Source organism: Primulina huaijiensis, chromosome 18, assembly GCF_012295235.1.
Source record: "Primulina huaijiensis isolate GDHJ02 chromosome 18, ASM1229523v2, whole genome shotgun sequence".
NCBI lineage: Eukaryota > Viridiplantae > Streptophyta > Magnoliopsida > Lamiales > Gesneriaceae > Primulina > Primulina huaijiensis.
In genome coordinates, this window is record NC_133323.1 from 17,973,534 (window position 1) to 17,993,953 (window position 20,420).

General features: G+C 36.6%; 1 protein-coding gene across 1 annotated transcript; it reads right to left on the reverse strand.

The window, feature by feature from the left end:
* Positions 1-12,186: 12,186 nt before the first annotated feature.
* Positions 12,187-14,791, reverse strand: LOC140963753 (uncharacterized protein At1g01500-like). Its single transcript, XM_073423138.1, has 2 exons — positions 14,028-14,791; positions 12,187-12,500 (listed from the first exon to the last, which is right to left on the reverse strand). Exons 1-2 carry the CDS (start codon positions 14,727-14,729, stop codon positions 12,276-12,278), a joined length of 927 nt encoding a protein of 308 aa, XP_073279239.1. The 5' UTR covers positions 14,730-14,791; the 3' UTR covers positions 12,187-12,275.
* Positions 14,792-20,420: the final 5,629 nt, after the last annotated feature.

Sequence of the window (20,420 nt, forward strand, 5' to 3'; positions counted from 1 at the left end):
ATATATATCTTTGACACTACTTAAAAATATGTAAGTTTAAATGCTTTAAATGTTTTTATGATGGTACCTGTATGTTTACCTGGTTTATACGTCTAAGATATATGTTAAAAGCTTTTTGAAGTTAAATGATATATATGATTGAAGTTGTTCAAAAAAAGATTATTATATACTGCCTGATTAGAACTTTAGATTTAAATGCATGTTGGTTACGTTTAGAATTTGGAAAATTTTCAGATATAATGTCTCCTAGACGTGCACCTAGTACCAATGGAAAGCTGAGACTAATGAGAATCATCAACGGAATGCACCCCCACCTGCTAATGGGGATGCTGCTACTCGTGTTCTAGACGGCATGACACGTTTCTTTGAGCAGCAGGCTCAGCATGCATCGAGGCCACAGCACGACATGTATGATTGGTTTTCGAGGTTGAGTCTGAAGGAATTTTCTGGCACCACCGACCCGTTCATACTGAGGGTTGGATTCGATCTCTTGAGGTGCATTTACAGTATCTGAATATGAGAGATGCTGACTGAGTTAGGTGTGCTACGTATGTGCTGAGAGACGAAGCTTCTCTTTGGTGGGAAGGAGCTGAGCATGGAGTTGATCTGGCCACCCTCAATTGGGTGCAATTCAAGAACATTTTCTGCGAGAAGTATTTTACTGCTGACATCCGATGACGCTTGAAGAGAGAATTTATGACTTTTCTTCAAGGAGACAAGACTGTGACTAAGTTTGTTAGGAGATTTGATAGGGGTTGTCACTTTAAACCCCTTATTGCTAAGGATACTGCTGGAAACACTTCTTGGATGGATTACGACCTACCATACACTGTGATGTGATGATGATGCGACCGATGGATTATGCAGCTGCCATTGCTTGCGCATTCCAAGCTGAGCAAGCCCTGAAAGATATTGATTTTGAGATCCAGAGCAAGAGGCAGTAGCACCGGAAGAGCTCTCAGCCAGCCAATAGGCAATTTACGGGACCTCCGAAAACCCAAGGGCAACAAAAGCCCCAAAAAGACAATGGAAGAAGCCAGGACAACAAAAGCCACTAGAGTCTGGAGCACCAAAACTAGAAGAAAGGCCATTATACAAAGAATGCAATCGCTCACACTATGACAAGTGTTGTTGGACAGAGCTTATGTGATGCACGATAAAGAAGCTGAGGAAGTGCCAGACACGACTCTAATAACTGGTAACCTAGTTATTTAACGCTTTTATATTGCTTTTATTTCATTAAATGTTAAATTGGTTATGAAAATTGATTGGGATAACGACGAACCTATAAGAAATTAGGTTGCATGCTCTACTATAATTGGATTTAAGGGATGACAATGAAAATTATGGAAATTGAGCATAAATTATAAGCCTTAATATTTTAAAAGAATGAATTGAACCAAACTATAAATTTTAAGGCTTGATTTGGGAAAAATCGAGATTTTGGGGTGTTTTTGGCATAATTCAAAAGCTTGGGGAACAAAGTGCAAAAATCGGAAATTTTAAGGGTTAAATCGCGTAGGACCTTATGTTTAAGGGCTAAACCAAAATTTTCAAGAGTCCAAGGACTGAAATTGAAGTGGGACGAAAATTCTAGGAGGAAATCTAGAATTTTCGAAAAATTCCTGGACTAAATTGCAATTTTTGAAAACTTAGGGACCAAAATGAAGAGAATTCAAAATTTTAGGGGATGGAAATACAATTTTCGAAAATAACTTGGCTAAAATGTGCGATTTTCGAGAAAATTATGGGAAAATAATGATAGAATTTCCTTAAGCTTCAACACGAATAGATTTGACGATATATTTTTCGCAGGAATGATATTCATTTTTTTAGGTGGAGCTACCTATGTATTCCTGGATTCGGGAGCTACACACTCATTCATATCCGAGACATTCGTCAAGCGACTAGAGATTATACTCGAGGATATGGGATTGGGTTTCAAAGTTTCTATTCCTTCTGGTGATCAAATGGTCACTTCGAGTATTGTGAGGAATCAGGAGCTTTGTTTGCAAAAAGATGTGGTTCAGGCAGATCTTATCGTACTCCCAACGCCTGAATTCGACATCATTCTAGGCATGGATTGGCTATCATTAAATGGAGCTTTGATAGATTTTCAGCAGAGGTCAGTGTCTATTTGACCGCCCAGCTGGAAATCTTTTAACTTTGAGGTAGCACGGAACAAGCAAATGCCGCACATCATCTCCTGCATTTGTGCGAAGAAACTTATTAAGCGAGGCTTCCAAGATTTTCTAGCATGTGTTACTTCAGCACATGTTCCTATCAGTCAGAAGCTAGAGGATGTTGAGGTTGTCAGAGACTTTCCTAGTGTCTTTCCTGATGACGTTTATGGAATTCCACTAGACCAAAAGATGAAATTTTCTATTGAGTTGATGTCGGGCACTGTGCCAATTTCTAAGGCGCCATATCGTCTAGCACTCGTCGAAATGAAAGATCTAAAATATCAAATTCAAGAATTTTTGGATAAGGGTTTTACTCGTCCTAGTTGTTCTTTGTGGGGCGCACCTGTATTATTTGTGAAGAAAAAAGATAGTAGTATGCGACTCTGCATTGATTATCGAGAGCTAAATAGAGTCACCATCAAGAATAAGTATCCTTTGCCTAGAATCGAAGACCTATTTGATCAATTGCAATGAACATCGATTTTCTCGAAGATAGATCTTCGTTCAGGATACCATCAGCTGAAGGTAAAGGAGTCCGATGTTCATAAGACGACTTTTAGGACTCGATATCGGCACTATGAGTTCATGGTCATGCCTTTTGGGTTGACCAACGTGCCAACGATCTTCATGGATCTCATGAATCGTGTATTTCAGCCGTATCTGGATCAATTCATCATAGTCTTTATAGATGACATTCTGATTTACTCGAACAGCCAAGAGGAGCATAGTCAGAACTTGAGAACGATGCAACGAATATTGCAAGATAGAAAGTTATTCGCTAAGTTCAGCAAGTGCGAGTTTGGCTCAAGATAGTGACATTCGTTGGCCACATCATATCTAGGGATGGAATTGAAGTTGATCCGAGCAAAGTAGAGGTAGTTAAAGAATGGCCAGTATCGAAGAGCGCAATCGAGATCTGTAGTTTCTTGGTTCTAGCTGGCTACTACCGAAACTTCATTTAAGGTTTCTCATCTATTGCAGTACCTTTGTCCGCCTTGACAAAGAAGAATGCAAAATTTATTTGGGGATCCGAATGCCAATCAAGTTTTGAAAAGTTAAAGCAAGTCTTGACTACAGCGCCAGTTCTGTCGATGTCATCGGGGCAAGGAGATTATTTTCTTTATACGGATGCTTCGAAGTTTGGTTTAGGCGCAGTTTTGATGCAAAATGACCGAGTTATAGCTTATGCGTCTAGACAGTTGAAGGTTCATGAGAAGAATTACCCGACTCATGACCTCGAGCTTGCGGCGATAGTATTTTCATTGAATATTTTAAGACATTACTTATATGGGGAGAAGTGCAAGATTTTCACCGACTATAAGAGCTTGAAGTACGTTTTCACCCAAAAAGAGTTGAACATGAGGCAACGAAGATGACTAGAATTGGTAAATGACTACGACTGCGATATTAGCTACCATCCGAGAAAAGCTAATGTAGTAGCGGACGTATTGAATCAAAAGAAAGCAGTCATTACTCAATTATCACTTCAAAGACCATTGCAGTTCGAGATTCAGGGATTCAAGCTTAAAGTATATGCAAGGGGCGAGGCCCACAATCTTGCTACTCTGAAAGTTCAGTCTACTCTGAGGGATAGAATTCGAGAAGGTCAGTCTTCTGATGAGCAATTACAAAACTGGAGACTGAGAGATTAAGCTAAGGGTCGGAAGCTGTATTCTGAGGAGGATGACATAGTTCGATTTCGAGATCGATTATGGGTTCCTAGTGGCGATTCAATGCGAGAGGTTATTATGAAGGAAGCTCACAATACGATGTACTCCATTCATCATGGAAGCACGAAGATGTACAAGTATTTGACATGCCAGCAAGTTAAGGCTGAGCATCAGATTCCCGCCGGAAAGCTTAAGTCACTTCCTATTCCCGAGTGAAAAAGGGAAAATATTACTATGGATTTTGTTGTGTGATTGCCAAGGACTATTAGAGTTTTCAATTCTATTTGGGTGATAGTTGATCGTCTTACGAAATCAGCGCATTTTCTACCTATTAAGACGTCATGGTGGCAGAGCTATATATTCGAGATAGTCGGACTGCATGGGATCCCAGTGTCCATTGTTTCTGACAAAGACCTGAGGTTCACATCATCTTTCTGGAAGAGTCTGCATGCAATAATGGGGATGAAGTTGTTATTCAGTACAACATTTCATCCTCAAACCGATGGTCAGTCTGAAAGGGTGATTCAAATTTTGGAGGATCTACCCGAGCTTGTGTAATCGATTTGTAATGAAGTTGGGAACCGAAGTTACCTCTAGTGGAGTTCACCTATAACAACATCCACCAATCATCTATAGGAATGGCTCCTTACGAGACACCATTTTGGAGGAAGTGTAGATCGCCTATACATTGGGACAAGGTTGGTAAAAGAGGGGAATTTTGTCACTCCCCTTGTCCGAAGCGTCGGTGACATCCAGCATTGTTTAACAACTACTTGAAAACAATTAAGCCTCGTATCGAAATGCCAAAAACCAGTCTTTTTCACAAATAAAACATTGTCTTTACAATGACAATAGAACAACAATTACATCAGAGTTTTGCGGAAACGAAACAGAAGAAAAGATTAAAAATCTCAATTCTTGAGCTTGACTTTCGATCACCATCCCAGAACGCTTCCTGCTCTTCCTCATTCATCTGTTCTTCATTTTTATCTGAAATTTGTAAGGGGTGAGTGTTTTGGGAAACACTCAGCAAGTGGGGGGGTCGATCGATTTCCAAAGATACATATAGAACTTAATCTTTAAAATATTTCTTTAACCAACTTTCAAAAATTATTACTTTTAACTTACAGAAGCGAATCGAATATGAGACAGAAGTTAACAGATGATTCAGAGCATTTCAGAAACAAATCAGATCATTTCAGAACAGACACAACACTGTTACTCATCTCATTTCCATGGTCAAATTGTCCCCAATATGTTAGTCCTCTAAGGGGTGAGGCCAGAACACGGTTTTATACCCACCGATGGGGGCCAGACAGAACATGGTTTTATACCCACCAATGGGGGCCAGACAGAATTACAATTCTCATCTCATTTTGAATTTGAATCGTAACAGTGCGACACAGAGGTCAGACTTATCAGACAGAACTTATCAGAGTTTCATATATCAGAATTTCAGACGGATTCAGCGGAATCAAAGAATTTCGAAACATAGAAGAAAACACATACTCGATCGAAATTTTAAAAGACGGACATCATGCATTTTTCGAAAATGAAGACACACATACATGCATGTCATAACTTATATATTCAAGTTTTAAAGTACAAACGAATATACGTAGCAAAAACCCACTTATCGAATTTTTGAGGGTAGACTCGAAATTGTAGATTTTGGCACAAAGTTTCCTTCCAAAATTTGGCAGCACTTCGATGTAACTTTAACAAATACTGTCTTCAATCCAGCAGCACTTTGACGTAGGATTGTAGCACTCGAACCGTACGAACGAAGCTTCCTCCTTGCTTGAGTCGGCCGAGAGGTTTTGGGGTGGGGGAGAGGGAGCCGAATTTTTAAGGCTTTTTGAGTGTGTTTTTCTTTCAACCTTGAGGTCCTATTTATAGAAAAAAAATGGCTTTCCATCTAGCCATTTGGCCGATCCCTTGGTCTCCAAGATTAGCCATAAATGTAGTCCAAAATCCCATGCATTCTTCAAGAGTCACATTGGTTTTCTATAGGGTCATTTCCTGCATCATTAATGTGTCTTAGCCCTTAGCTCCTCCCGCAGCTCCTTCATGGGTTAACTCAAAGGTCATTTCTTGCATACTTAATTTGTCCAAACCTTTAGCTCCTTCTTTAGCTCTCTCTTTGATCTTGTTAGGACAAGTTCGGTTGAGCTTCTTTGAGCTAAAAGATCGTGTCCTTGAGCTGGGGTTTTACTCTTCCCGTAGTAACTCTTCAATGGATGCTGTTATTTGCAGCTTGGCCTCCTGTTGAGCTAATCCCCGAGCTTTGAAGCTATTTACTTGAGTTAAATTTACTGAAAATCTAAGTTAATATTCAAGTTTATAGTTAGAATGAAAGTTGTTGAGCTTATATTAAGCTAAATTTCAATCTCGTATTTCTTACATGATTTATTTCTGATCGAAAAATCTCGGGTTCTCACAAATTTGGTCTGGACTTGATCAAGCAAACAACAGAGCTAGTCGTCAAAATCCGAGATAGGATGAAGACGGCACAAAGCCGACAAAAGAGCAACGCCGACAAGCGGCGAAGAGAATTAGAGTTTGCAGTGGGTGACCAGGTATTCGTGAAAGTAGCACCTATGAAAGGTGTTATGAGATTTGGTAAGAAAGGCAAACTCAGTCCGAGGTTCGTAGGACCATTTGAAATTCTGGAAAAGATTGGAACATTAGCTTATAAAGTGGTGTTGCAACCGAAGCTAGCTGGAGTGCATAATGTCTTCCACATCTCGATGCTGTGAAAATACATGTCAAATCCTTCACATGTGTTGATGTAACATCCAAAAAGCCAACCTACGTAAACCTCGTGCATGCAATTGAATTAAATTACATAATTGCTTTAGTTAATTTATTTTATATGCTTGCATGATGCATATTAAATGATTTAAGGTATAATTGCATGATTATATGGTATGATTTCATGAGAATGGTAGATTTTATCCGAATATTCAATAATAGCCTGGTGAAAGGAGAACGGGGACGACCAAGACAAAATAAATATTTTTCAATAAATATTTTCAAGGCTTCTTAATATGATTAAATTATTCTAAAAATGGTAGAGTTCAAATTTTTTTACAAGATGAGATCGAATTTATCTGGGAAACCGGTTTTGGACAAACGATTAACTTTTAAAATATCAAATGCATTATTTTTGAACTAAATTTTTAAAAACCTTTATTTTTCAATTAAAGATGTGTTATTGGGCCTAATTTACCTTGGATGAGTAGGCTCAGTTGCTCCTAAACTTGAAATCTCGAAACCCAATCCCATTATCATGCAAATTAAAATCTATAAAATAGAAACTTAGGTCTTTTTACACCATAATCAGCCAAAATCACACACACAACACACACTGAAAAATTCGAAAAATTCAAGGGAAGAAAACAAGGAGTCTTCGTCGCCCGTTCGTTCTTCTTCACACCCCACGCCGACGATCGCATATTCGAGCGTTCTAAAACGCAAAAGCACGATTCTAAACTCCCTTGAAGCATCATTCAATCCATAATATGCATGTTTTGTTAATTTTGCATGAAAAATATTGGAGTTTAAATTGCGCAAAGTTTTGACGATTATTTTTAAAGTTTTGAAAGTTTTACGAATGTATGAACATGTTATGATTTCCAACGAGTACGCTGCTAGCATAGGATGATTTATGGATAGAACAAGGATGATATATGATGAAAAAGAACGCTGGAATCGAGCTTGGCTAGGATGAAACGAGCCTAGGGTTTCCTCATGGGTTTTACGATGTTTGGGTTCGGCTAGGAGGGGAACTCGCGTGCGGCTCTGCCAGGGCTTGGGTAGGGGCCGTGCTAGACGTGGTTCAGTGTTATGAGGAGTCCTAGCATGGCTAGGACTCACGTACACTCAGTGGGGAAGAGTTCATGCGTGCAAGGACTCTCCCCATGCGCGCATAGGGTGGGGTCGTGTTCAGATGCTGCGTGGAGGGCCAAAGCTTGGCTAGGGTGGTTTATGCCTGTCCATTAGGGTCTAGTGAGGATGGTCAAAGATCGGGACAGAGACTGGTGCGACTTGGTCCAAGGTGGCATGATGAATGCTTGAAGGAAATCACGCGGCTCTTGTTATTGAGGGCAGGGGCTTCGTACGCTGGCTGGGGGCCTGTGCGTGGTCCAAGAGGGTGAGGTCTGGTCAAGGGATGGCTCGGGGTGGCTCGGCAATGGTTCAAGAAAAAACGAAGGTGACTCGATGAAATAACTTAGGATTCGAAATAAGGTTCAAGAAGAAAGGGTCGGAACCATGGTCCACGGGGGGTCGATTCATGGTTCACGAGGGTAGTTTAGGTATGAAAAGGTTATGTTTAAAATTTGGGAAGAAAATAATAAAGTTTGAATTAATCGAGAATTAAACGCTCCACAAATTAGTAATTAAAGAATTAAATCGAAATGGAATTTAAGCTAACTAAAAATATTAAAAAATTAATTTAAGCTTAAATAATTATTTGGGATGACCTAAATTCAATTAAATTAAGAAAAAGTCAAAATCGAGAAATTTTACGTCCAAGTGCAAAACAATTATTTTACACATAGGTAGTACGAAAAGGGTTGGCAGCGTCCCAAAGGGTCATAATGTATGCTAAATGATATATTATGACGATTTTGATGAAAATATGAAATTTTACGATTTATGGTAAAATTGTGCAATTTTTACTGCAAAACTGCTATTTTTGGAAAGATGATATTTTATAAATTAAAAGGAAAGGAAAAATATTTTGAAAGATGTGAATTGACTGTGACAAAGAGGATATGATATATGTTTTTTTTGAATATCGTGAGGGAAAAAGCCTCAGAGGGAGCTCGTTTACGGGAAAAGAACCCTGAGAGAGCCCAACGATCGTATTTCCATTTTACGTCGGTGCCTAGTTCCCGTCCCCATACGCAACGGTGAGCTAAGACTGATCAGTCGACCAGATGATAAAAGGGTAGTCACTTTTCGCATGGAAAAAAACTCCACCCAAAATGATAAATGATTGAATGATGTACGATTTACGATTTTACGTTTTATTATAAAAATGCTATTTTAAATAAAAGTATGATTTTAATGCATTTTCTTGTATATGTATTATTTGTTAATCATGTTTAGAACGTGCTGAATCATTATACTCATTAAGTTTGAATGCTGCATGTGATGATATTGAGAGAAGCGCTGACGCTTGAGTTGATCGAGGCAAACAGTACACTCCCGAGGAACATTTATTTTCGCATTACTTTGATAGTTAAAAGATTTAAAAGATTTTGTTAATGATTTATTAGAGATTTTCTTTTATGTTTTATTTTGATGTTAGTTGATCTTGTTAAGGTCGACGTAGGATTTTTGATTAATTGATGATTTAGGGATTTTCATGCACTTGAGAATTATATGTTAAATTATTTTGATTTATGGGAATGATGAGTTATTTTAAACTAGCAATTTTTGAAATAATGTTTATAAAAAAAATTAGTAGAAGACTCCAAATATGTCATACGAGAAAAGACCTGCACAAATTTTGGATAGGCAAGAATAAAGACTACAAAACAAGGTGATACAAATGGTTAAAGTCAAGTGGCTAAATCACTCAGAGGAAGAAGCTACTTGAGAAACCAAGAGGGACATGAGCAGTCGCTACCCAGAGTTATTCGGTAAGTTTTAATTTTGAGGACGAAATTTCATTCAAGGGAGGGAAGAATTGTAAGGTCCAAAATACGATAATGTAATCTAACTGCATACAAATATAAGGAAAATGAAAAATGATTAATTAAATGATTTTAATTACATGAATTAATTATGGTGTGCATGTTTACATGTTTAAAATGTATTTTTATATTAGAATGCATAAAAATGTGTTTTAAAGGTTATTCGAGACGCGATCGAGGAATGGAGACCGGGGACCATACGAGGGAAAATATTTTATCAAATAATTATTTTTTAATTGTTTAAGGTGTAGTGAATTTTAAATGAAATTTTTGAAAATGGGGTGTTTTTATACGCCGAGTCGTATTTTAAACCAGTAATCGATTTTTGATGAAAATAGGGACCTTTTGGAAACTCAGCTAATATTTTCACAAACTTTCCTAAATAAAATATTTTAAATATTATCTAATGGGCTTAATGAGCCTATTATACTAGGTTAATGGGCCTCAGCTTGCACCATGTGTTTTAATTAAAATATAATCGAAGAAACCCCTCACCATAACCACACAAACACACGCACACATCACCTAGAAAGCTAGGACTCTACATCAGCACACACCACACGAAATTCTTGCATGAATTCACGCAAGTTTGAAGAAAAATTCAACATGCTTCTTCCTCTGTCTCGCCGCCAGCGTCCCTCGCATCGCAAGTTGAATTTTGAGCATAATATATGCAAAGGCACACCTTAATCTTTCTTCAAACATCTTTCACACCATATTATGTATATTTAATTGTCCTTGCATGAAAAATATGATACACTACTTTTATTTTCGTTTTTATGGCTAAATATGCATAAAATTAGAGTCTTCTTTTTTTTTAAAACTCTTGCTAATGATGCACAAAAAGGGTGCCATGGTATGAGTACTTGAAGGGACATTTCTACAACACGTTAAGGGTCCATAGATTCATAAATAAGGGATGCACATGTAAGGTTGATGGCTTGAACGAAAATTTGGTTACTGGTGAGTTAAGGTTCGGCTAGGGTGCGGTTTGCTTCCTAGGTGCTTGCGGCTGCTAGATGCGGTTAGGGCACGTCCAGGGGTCTTAAGAGGGCTGAGCCATGTTCCTACATAGGCTGCACGATGGCCGGTTCAAGAGCGAAGGGCAAAGTCGCGAAGGGCAAGTCGCGCATGGGTCTTGTCACGGCTTGAGGGTTGCGGCTTCTAGGCTGGTTAGGTTCTTTCCAGCAGGGTCCCTAGTGGTCGGTCATGGTCCCAAGGGGGTTGGTTAGGGTCTGGACGGGTTGGCTAAGGGCTAGGGTCGAAGTTTGCATGACAATATAAACTAGGGTGTTCGAAAAATAGGAGCTAAAATTCAGTAGGTGTCCTAGGCTGGTTCGAGGGTCTTTATTGGCTTGATTTGGGTTGTATATGATATAGTTAGGAGGTAATAAGCTTTGGTTAAGTTTCGAGTCAATACGAGTCAAAATCGGGATGTACATCTAAGTTTAAATACGAATTGGGAAATTAGTCGAGAAGCTTATGTTTACGTCTAAGAAATATTTATAGATATATTTTAAGGTACCATGTTAAGTTTGGATGGATTTGGGTCGTCGTTTCAAGATCTAAGCATAAAGTGGGAAAGTTAGGGTTTAAGGGGCAAAATGATCATTTTACACTAGAAAATGTTAGACGTCTTGACAGTGCCTTGAATGATGTAATATATATTAAAATGTTTATTTTAAATGTTTATAAAATTTTATTATGAATCATTAATGCTAAAAGACATGTTGCATGCTTGGTTTAAATGAAAAATTGATTTACATATGCATGAATTTTTATAAGTGATGGAAATTTGAAAAGTTGAAGGAGGTGAAGTGATTTTGACTAATACGATGATATGATGATATGTAAAGCCAATGATCAGTTGGCTGGTGAGAGTGTCGCTGATGTCCCCGCCGTCCTGTACTGTGGTAATACGTATATGGATCCATCGACCTACAGCTAATACGAAAGTCACAATTGAGGATCTGGATTCAATAAAAAGAGAAACGTTTACGTATATGATGAAAAGGAAAAATGTTTAAGTTTATGTTCATGAAAAGCTATTTTATTAAAAGTATTTTCACTGTTATTTGTGAATGTAGATGTATTACTTGCTATCATGATTAAGGTTTGCTGAGTCAATAGACTCACTAGGTGTTATCGATGCAGGTGAGCTTGATGTTAATGTTAATGGAGGACTTGATGGTTGAACTAGCTGGACTGAAGGTGCATACAACCGGAGGATTGACGCTAGTTTTTCGCAAAAATTATGTTTAGGATTTTCGCCCCTTGTGTGCGAGAATTTCATGATATATTTGCCCCATCATGCACTTAGACGTTTGCTACTCGAATTTGAATACTAAATATTGATTTTTTTAAAAAAAAAAAACAATTAAAAATTTCAGAACTTGAATCTTAAAATATGCAATTTATGATAAAATGATAATTTATTAATATTTTTTTAGAAAAAAAAAAAAAAAAAAAACGAGCTCGACCTCAAGGTGTCCGAGCTACTCAGGTTTGACTAAAACTTGCTTCATACTGCGGTTGAGTCGATTTTAACCGAGATGGTCGAGAGCAGCTCCAGCTCGGTTTTTCTTTCTTATCAACATTCCAGAAACAGAGAAAAATAAAAGAAGATAATTGCAAACAAGTATGCACTCAAAACGGACAACCTGATGATTGTTCACCGTTGCATTTCAAGGCAAATATATAACATTGCTCAACTATTAGGCGAGTCGCCTTCTAAACGTCCGGGCAGTCGTTTGGTAACTACGAACCAACAAACCGACCCCAATACCTATGCCCAAGCAAATTCCAAGCCCAATGCCCACACCCACCCTAACTCCCGCGTTGAACCACGAAAGCTCCCCATCTTCGCCTTCTATGTATTCTGTTCGTCTCCAATACAAGTTATCACAGTCTTCCTCAGTTTCTCGTTTATATTCTGCAACCTGAATACAACATAAATCTCTCAAATAAGGCTACATTTAACATGTACACCGATATCTCATCACGTAAGCCCAAGTATATCAATCTCACTAGATAAGATTTCGTAAAACGTTATCCTTAATCATGTAGACATTAGTCCACATGCAGGTGAAACATTCACGTTCAGGACAGGAACGCCTGGATCGGTACGTTTATCTTTATTTCGGATGTTCAGCGCATTCAAGATAATCATAGAAAGTAACAAATAAGACATCCCACAGCAAACAAGTACTGAAAAACTACTCAGGGTAGTTCCTGAGGTTGTTATAACTATGAAAATACCATCAAAAGTTCTTCAAATACACTGAGTCATACTCAAAACAAATCCTGCTAAAAGGATTGTCCCCTAAAAAGTGGTAACAGTGTTACAATTTCAGAAAAATAAAAAAAGATCTGCCATTGTCACTCATACAAGTTGAATGGATTTTTATTCAAAAATTTGAAATACACTGCTTCAAAATCCTTATATCCAAAATGCAGTACGATAAGATGGGACCGAGAATGAAAGTTCCAAGCAGGAGATGGGCAATACAAGAGAACAAAAAGATGTTATCACCTTTATCTTTTTAATACCTGTGCCTGCCCATACTGTCCATGATAGTTTTATAGATAAGATTAATCCCAATAATGGGACTGGTCTTTTTGTGGCAAGGGGGCATATTTCACGTGAGGAAGTAAGCTGGCACGTAGTTGAAGGATACACATCCGCATCAGTGCAAACTGGACCAGTACTCGATAATGTTAAGGGGAAAGATTCTAAAATTTAAGAATAAATATAAAAAATATGTCGAGCACTCGTGCACACATGCCAACCCTCTTCTTGCTCCGCCTCTAGCACAACTATTCCACTATATTAGTGATACATTCTCAGCTTGAAAATGTGACACATGATGAAAAATGTAGCATACATCTAGTAAGTGCACTGAAAATATAGCATACATCTAGTAAGTGCACTGAAAATATATGAAATGGGAATAGGTTAGCATTAGCCTATGTTGTGCTCATACTTTATTTGGAGTAGGAAACTTGATCAGTTAAATCAATTAGTAGAACTAAAATAAAGTCAAGAATGAAGTTATAGAACCATGGAAAGAAGTCGGCGTTCATTGCATAAGGCTACCCCGAAGAACTGGGATCAAGGCTATAGCAAAACAATTTTCTTCTTCTTGCCTTCTTTCTTCTAGACATTGCAGCAAATTTGATACTAAAGGTGGATCCACGTAAACAACAAAAATGCAATATCATGTTGAATTTATGTGATATACTAGTTCATGGGCTCGATTAATGAAGCAAAATATAGCATAGACATATTTTTCCCTCATGGCGACAACTATTCCATCTAAAAACTCTAGCCTTGACCTACAATAGACATGAATTATTATGCAATGAACATAACCAAGATTAAACAATTTTGATTCTGCACAAGCAAATAGAATGTACTATGCAAAAAGTTGCAAATGCCAATAACCAGAATTTGGACGAGAGACTACCTGCAGATCTTGTCCAAAAGTAAGATCTTCATGAGATTCAGACGCCTCACACTCTGGTATGGAATTTAGTGTACCCATTTTATGCTTCTTGCGATGTTTAAGTTGCAAAGTTTTGGTTAATATGATAGGTGTTCCGGAGAAACAACCTGCAACATAAACTTCAATAGTGGGTGATGTGGATTCCGTGCCCACTAATTGTTTCCCATTCAAAAATACAGTTCCAGCACTGAATACCGTGTCACAATTCATGCTCCAGCTTCGAGCTGACTGATTTAGCTCCCCAACAAAACCAGTAGCATGGGGCATTTCTAAAGTCCCAGATATCACAAGTTCCTTTTTATCGAAAATCTCGAATTTCATGCTACCTGTTAATCTTATACTATCTGTGCTAACAAAGGTAGCCTCTTCGGTTTTCTTATCCATTCTGTCCTTCCGAAGGGCGCAAGAAACTCCTGGATCTACTGTACATCTTACTCCATTAACTTCAAGAGGTGTCTCTGGGCTCAGGGAGATGTGATTGAGTGTAAGAGACTCAGGGGTCGAATCGTCAACCATGAAATTGCTGATTCTCACATAGAAAACTCTTATATCGAACCACGACAACGAAAATCTGCTAGGGGATTGGTATGAGGAATTCCTGATAATTTGCTGGCACGGATCATGAAGGTATCCGTTGCTAAGCGATTCGTGGGAAGTCTCCATCTTTCAGGAGCTCAGTTTGCACGAGATTCCTTCAAGAACATTGATGGACCAAGTTGAATGAGCCGGGGTGCCCGAACCCTGTTCAAAAACTCACATCTTTGATAATAACGTGAGTGAATGTAAAGGCTATATATATTTTGGAACTGAAAATCTCTATACAAGGGAAGAGGAAGACATGATCATAACATTGTGTTTAGATGCTTAAAATTTTAATTTTGGATTTGGATTTGGATTTGGAATTGGAATTGGAATTGGAATTGGAAGTAAAATTAGATTTGTAATTAGATTTGAAAATCTATGTATTTAGAATTTCATAATACTTGTGATTTGAAATTTAAAATTTTATTTAGAATTATTTTTTGTTAGTAAAATACAATATTTGAATTTGAAATTTTAAAATTTTACTAAAATAATCTTAATTATCTTTTACATAAATCAATATTTAAAACTTATTATTCACATCATTAAAAAAGGAAAAATCAAAATTATTTTTGTCATATATTTCTCTATATTATTTTAATCATATATTTGTATTATATAAACTACATAAACACTTATATAATTAATTAACTACGGTTAATGAACACAAAATAAATTATTAAATAAAATAATCAAACATAACATATAAATATTCAAATTTAAATTCTACGAATTAAATTATTTCAAAATTAAACATTCAATAACATACTAATTTTATAAATAGAAAAATAAATTATTATTGAATAAAAATCTATTCAATATTAATGACAATTATAAAAATAAGATCTCAAGAATCAAATATACAAAATAAAAAATAAAAAAAATTGTCATTTAATCAAACCATGATATATAAAGATGGTAGAAGTATAATAATTAAAAAAAATTGTTTTGAATATTTTTTTAGGTTTATTCAAATCCAATTCCTATCAAATCTTACAAGTGACCATCAACAAAATATATTAAGAAGAGAAATAGTAGTGTGTGAAGAAGAAAGACACGCTCAATTCATATCATCTTACAAGAAACAATCAGCCCAGAGTGGAAAGAACACTTAAAAGTATTATCAGCTTAGATTAGAAGTATTTTTCTCTCAGTATGTGAGAACAATTTTGTATCAGTTCTCACATACACGCACACACACCATCACTCACATATATATAGAAAAGAGTGTATTGATAAGCTGAGTGAGTTTTGCACAAAGACAATAAACTTGTGTATGTAGTCTTTAACACATAGACGTTAAACAAGTGTTGGATGGAAGGTGCTTCCTTCAGTCTATGCTATGAATTCAGTTAGGCAGTAGAGTAAAGTCTTAAGTTGAGTGGGTTTGTACAAAGTGTTGTATAAATCAAAGTCTTCTAGTGGATCCTACCCGAGGTGGTAAAAGGGGTGACGTCGGACCAGTTAAAGTCTCCGAACATTCATAAACATATCTTGTGTATTTAACTGTTTAACTATTGTTTTCAAACTGATTTGATCAGTTCGAGCAGTTATCAGTTCAGTTATCATCTTAACTGAACTGATACATGCAACAACTGATTCCTCTTATATCAGCTATTTAGCTCACACAAGGTAAAAGGCTTTCAAATTAGTCAGCTTTCTTAACGAATGATTATTTCGAGTATTTTTCGCTTGGTCTAAAACCAAACTCGATCTAATTAACCGGTGCACACATTCATAGAACACGAGCTATTGAAGGTCATGGAGAATATTGTGTTTGAAGCACCCTCGCAGGTGTCAAAATCGATCANGGAGAATATTGTGTTTGAAGCACCCTCGCAGGTGTCAAAATCGATCCTTAAATCGGTATAGCTGTTCTAAGAAGGACATTTGAAAGATTATATTTTAAAATATGTTTCAAAATGTTATTTAAAATAGATGACAAAATCCTCTTAAAAATTTTATATGAGTTTACCGTGGAAGGAGAGAAGATTGTTGGTTGTGCAACTAACATCGTAGCCACTTCTCGACTCCGGATTTTGACGTTTTAGAAGCTTGCAGGGTTTTGAGTCGAAACTGACAGCAGAATAGCTAAACTGATCAGTGGACAAGATTTCAGTTATCGGCCTACCAGTTCAGCTGATCAACAGACGAAACCCAGCTATGCTGAAATGTTGAATGATTAGGAACTTAATCATCAGAAGTATAATGCTGCTTCATTTCCATATCTGATCAAAATAGATGATCAATGCTGTTCAACATCAGTTGAGTCCAGTTTGAGTCAGCTCGACCAGTTAGACAGCACAAAGATCAAGTCCAAAGACAAATTAGCTGCTCTTCTGGCAAAGAGACTCAAGATCGATGCAGCATTTCAAAGCATTCAAGACAATCAGTTATTGGTATATTCAACTCTATTATGTAAAAACTGACCCGATACTTGATGTTATTTAAAATTTGTTATTGTAGTAGCAATTCCCTTACACATGTCGGTGTGCTTAATGTATGATACAAGGGGCGCGTAATTGAATAAATAAACATCATTATCCAGTTGATTTCTATGAAACTGAACTGATGTCTCGAGATTTTTTGCTTAAACTGCTTGAATGTTACAAGATGCTAAAACCTCATTAAATCACGTAAATGATTATATTTTTAAGGGAGAGTTTTTAATTCAGTTCTTGAGGGAAAGCTTTTTTATCACTCGAACTGAAAAATTCTTTTTATTCACCTTAAAAGTTTTTGATTCTCACAAAGGGGGATAATCAGTATTAAAGTTTAAAATTTTAAATTAAATCGCTTTGATCGTTCAAGTTTTGTGATAATCAAAAAGGGAGAGATTGTTGGAACATTTCATGTTCGTAATCTTTATTTTGATGTTAATAAAACTTGTTATTTTGTTTCTAATAAATTTACCCATGTGCGCAGAAAGCTATCGAGCCAAAACTGAAGCAATCAAGAGGCAAACTAAAAGTGCCAACCGATTGTTCAAACTGAACCAATTCAACTGATTGTCCAGCTGATAGGTAGTTCAACATAAGACCTTCAGAAGCCTGGCCAACTGATGAAAAGCTCAACTGATGAAGAGCCCAACTGACCAGTTCAACTGAAGCAGTTATATCAATTCAGCTGACGAGCCAACTGATTTCACCAAACCAGTTCAAGATCAGTTCAACTTTCCAGTTCAAAACTTCAGTTTGGAATAGACCAGTTTGCAAAACACGAGAAGCTTATCTAAGTGGAAACCAGCTGTGCGCATTAAGGAAATCTATTGTCCAATCATAGTACAATAATGAACGTTGCAGCAGAGCTTAAAGTCAAGCCGTTCCAGAATGACTGTCAGAAAAGACGAGTCACAAATATCGAGGATCGGATTCAACTACAATAGACAAATTTGATGAGTCTTGATGCACGGATACATTGCCGCTATATATACAAGATCAAGACCATCAACAAAATATATCAAGAAGAGAAATAGTAGTGTGTGAAGAAGAAAGGCACGCTCAATTCATATTATCCTACAAGAAGCAATCAGCCAAGAGTGGAAGGAACACTTAAACGTGTTATCAGCTTAGATTAGAAGTATTTTTCTCTCATTATGTGAGAACACTTTCTTATCGGTTCTCACATACACGGACACAACACCATCACTCACATATATACAGAAAAAGAGCGTATTGATAAGCTGAGTGAGTCTTACACAAAGACAATAAACTTGTGTATGTAGTCTTTAACACATAGACGTTAAACAAGTTTTGGCTGGAAGGTGATGGCTTCAATCTAGGCTAGGAGTTCAGTTAGGCAGTAGAGTAAATTCCTAAGTTAAGTGGGTTTGTACAAAATATTGTATAAATCAAAGTCTTCTAGTGAATCCTACCTGAGGTGGTAGAAAGGGTGACGTAAGAGCAGTTAAAGTCTCCGAACATCCATAAACATATCTTGTGTATTTAAATGTTTAACTATTATTTTCAAACTGATTTGATCAGTTCGAGCAGTTATCAGTTCAGTTCTCACCATAACTGGACTGATAAATGAAACAACTGGTTCTCATTATATCAGTTATTCAGCTCACACAAGGTAAAAAGCTTTCAAATTAGTCAGCTTTCTTAACAAAGGATTATTTCGAGTATTTTCTGCTTGGTCTAAAACCAAACTCGATCTAATTCATCGGTGTATACATTCTTAAAACACGATCTATTGAAGCTCATGTAGAATATTGTGTTTGAAGCACCCTCGTAGGTGTCAAAATCGATCCTTCACAATGGTTGCAGATACGATCAGGATATATAAGATGAAAGGACCATATTGTATATTAATCATAACCGATTGGTTCTTGCAGGTACTATAAGTGATATCTAGGGAATCATGAAGCGATGCTACTAGACGCTCTTACCATGATTCGATGGGTTTAATCAGAAGATGTTTTTTACATTTTCATGATCAAATGTTAGTGCATGGAATGGTGCAAATTAGGGTAAGCCCGAATAAAGAAAAATGTCCTGAATCACAAAGAGTTGTGAACCAACGGCTAGTTCTATCCTTGAACCATTGAAGGTCACGCAAGCACTTGATCATTTGTTCTCGTTAAGACAATAAATTCAAGTAGATGAATTTATATAAAATTACGAGAAATAAATTCAAGTAGTTGAATTTTTTATTACTAAAGTTTGGAGAGAAAAAATTCAAAGAGTTGAATTTATAAAATTTAAGAATTTAAATTATTAAACTCAAACGTTGAGTTTATTAAATATTAAATTAAATATAGTGGGTAGTGTATTTAGTGGGCTTGTAGGAGTACAACTCCAACATGCTAAATAATTAAAGTTTTTATCAGACTTTAATATAATTATTAAACTAGTTTGACTAGTCTAATTAATTAAAAAAGCTCATTAAGTTTAACTAAGGAGCCTAAATCCACAATTATGGAAACTAGATTAAGCCTCATGTATTAAGGTAGGTGGCCTCAAAACCCTGGCCTCCACAAGCCTTAATTTTGAAAATTCTCTTCTCAAAAGCCTATAATTTTGGCCACTCCTAGAAAAATTTAGGGTTTGAGCCGCCTCTTGTTTTTGCTCTCCAATGAAAAACCTCTTCTATCGATCCAGTCATGGACTTGATAGGATGATTGAAGAAACGAGATTTGGAAGAACGTTTGTAGGGAAATACAACAAGAGCTATATTCGCTGATATCGGAATAGTTGGTGTCAAATGATTTATTCACTAAAGATATATTTACAAACACCCTATGAATATTTGTTTTGTTTAAACCATACGAGTTTGCAAAGACATTTTTGAATTTCAAATAAAATTTTTAAATTTTTCGTTGCGTTTTGGACACGAGAAAACTAATTACCTAACAGTGGTATCAGAGCTTAATTCTTTTTATCGTGTTGTTTATTCATGTTGAATAATTTATTTCTAACTACGCAAGAAATTTTTTTAGAAAATTGATGCACCATTAAAATTTTGATTTTAATTAGAAAAAAAACAAAGAAAAAAAATCGATCTGCCCAGAATTGTTCCGGGCAGACAGTATGCACAGTGCCGCGCAGTGTGCGCTCGGCCTGCGCACAAGTCGTGCTCGCTAGTGCCTGATCTGATCGGGCAGCGCGGGCAGGTGCCCGGACGTGTCGGGCACTGTACTGGGTCGTGGGCTTGAATTGTTCGGACTTAAGGTGCCATTTTCTGATTTTACAAAATGTTGGATAAAATTGATATTTTATGAAAATTTATTCAATTTTTCATTAAAATCAAATTTTGATAAATTAATTATTT

Bases quoted from the DNA above. Each gene is read 5' to 3' on its own strand.
- LOC140963753 (XM_073423138.1), bottom strand. From the start codon at position 14,729: ATGGAGACTTCCCACGAATCGCTTAGCAACGGATACCTTCATGATCCG. The intron at 12,501-14,027 runs GTAGTCTCTCGT...TGTTGTATTCAG, and splicing joins CTTTTGGACAAGATCTGCAG to GTTGCAGAATATAAACGAGA.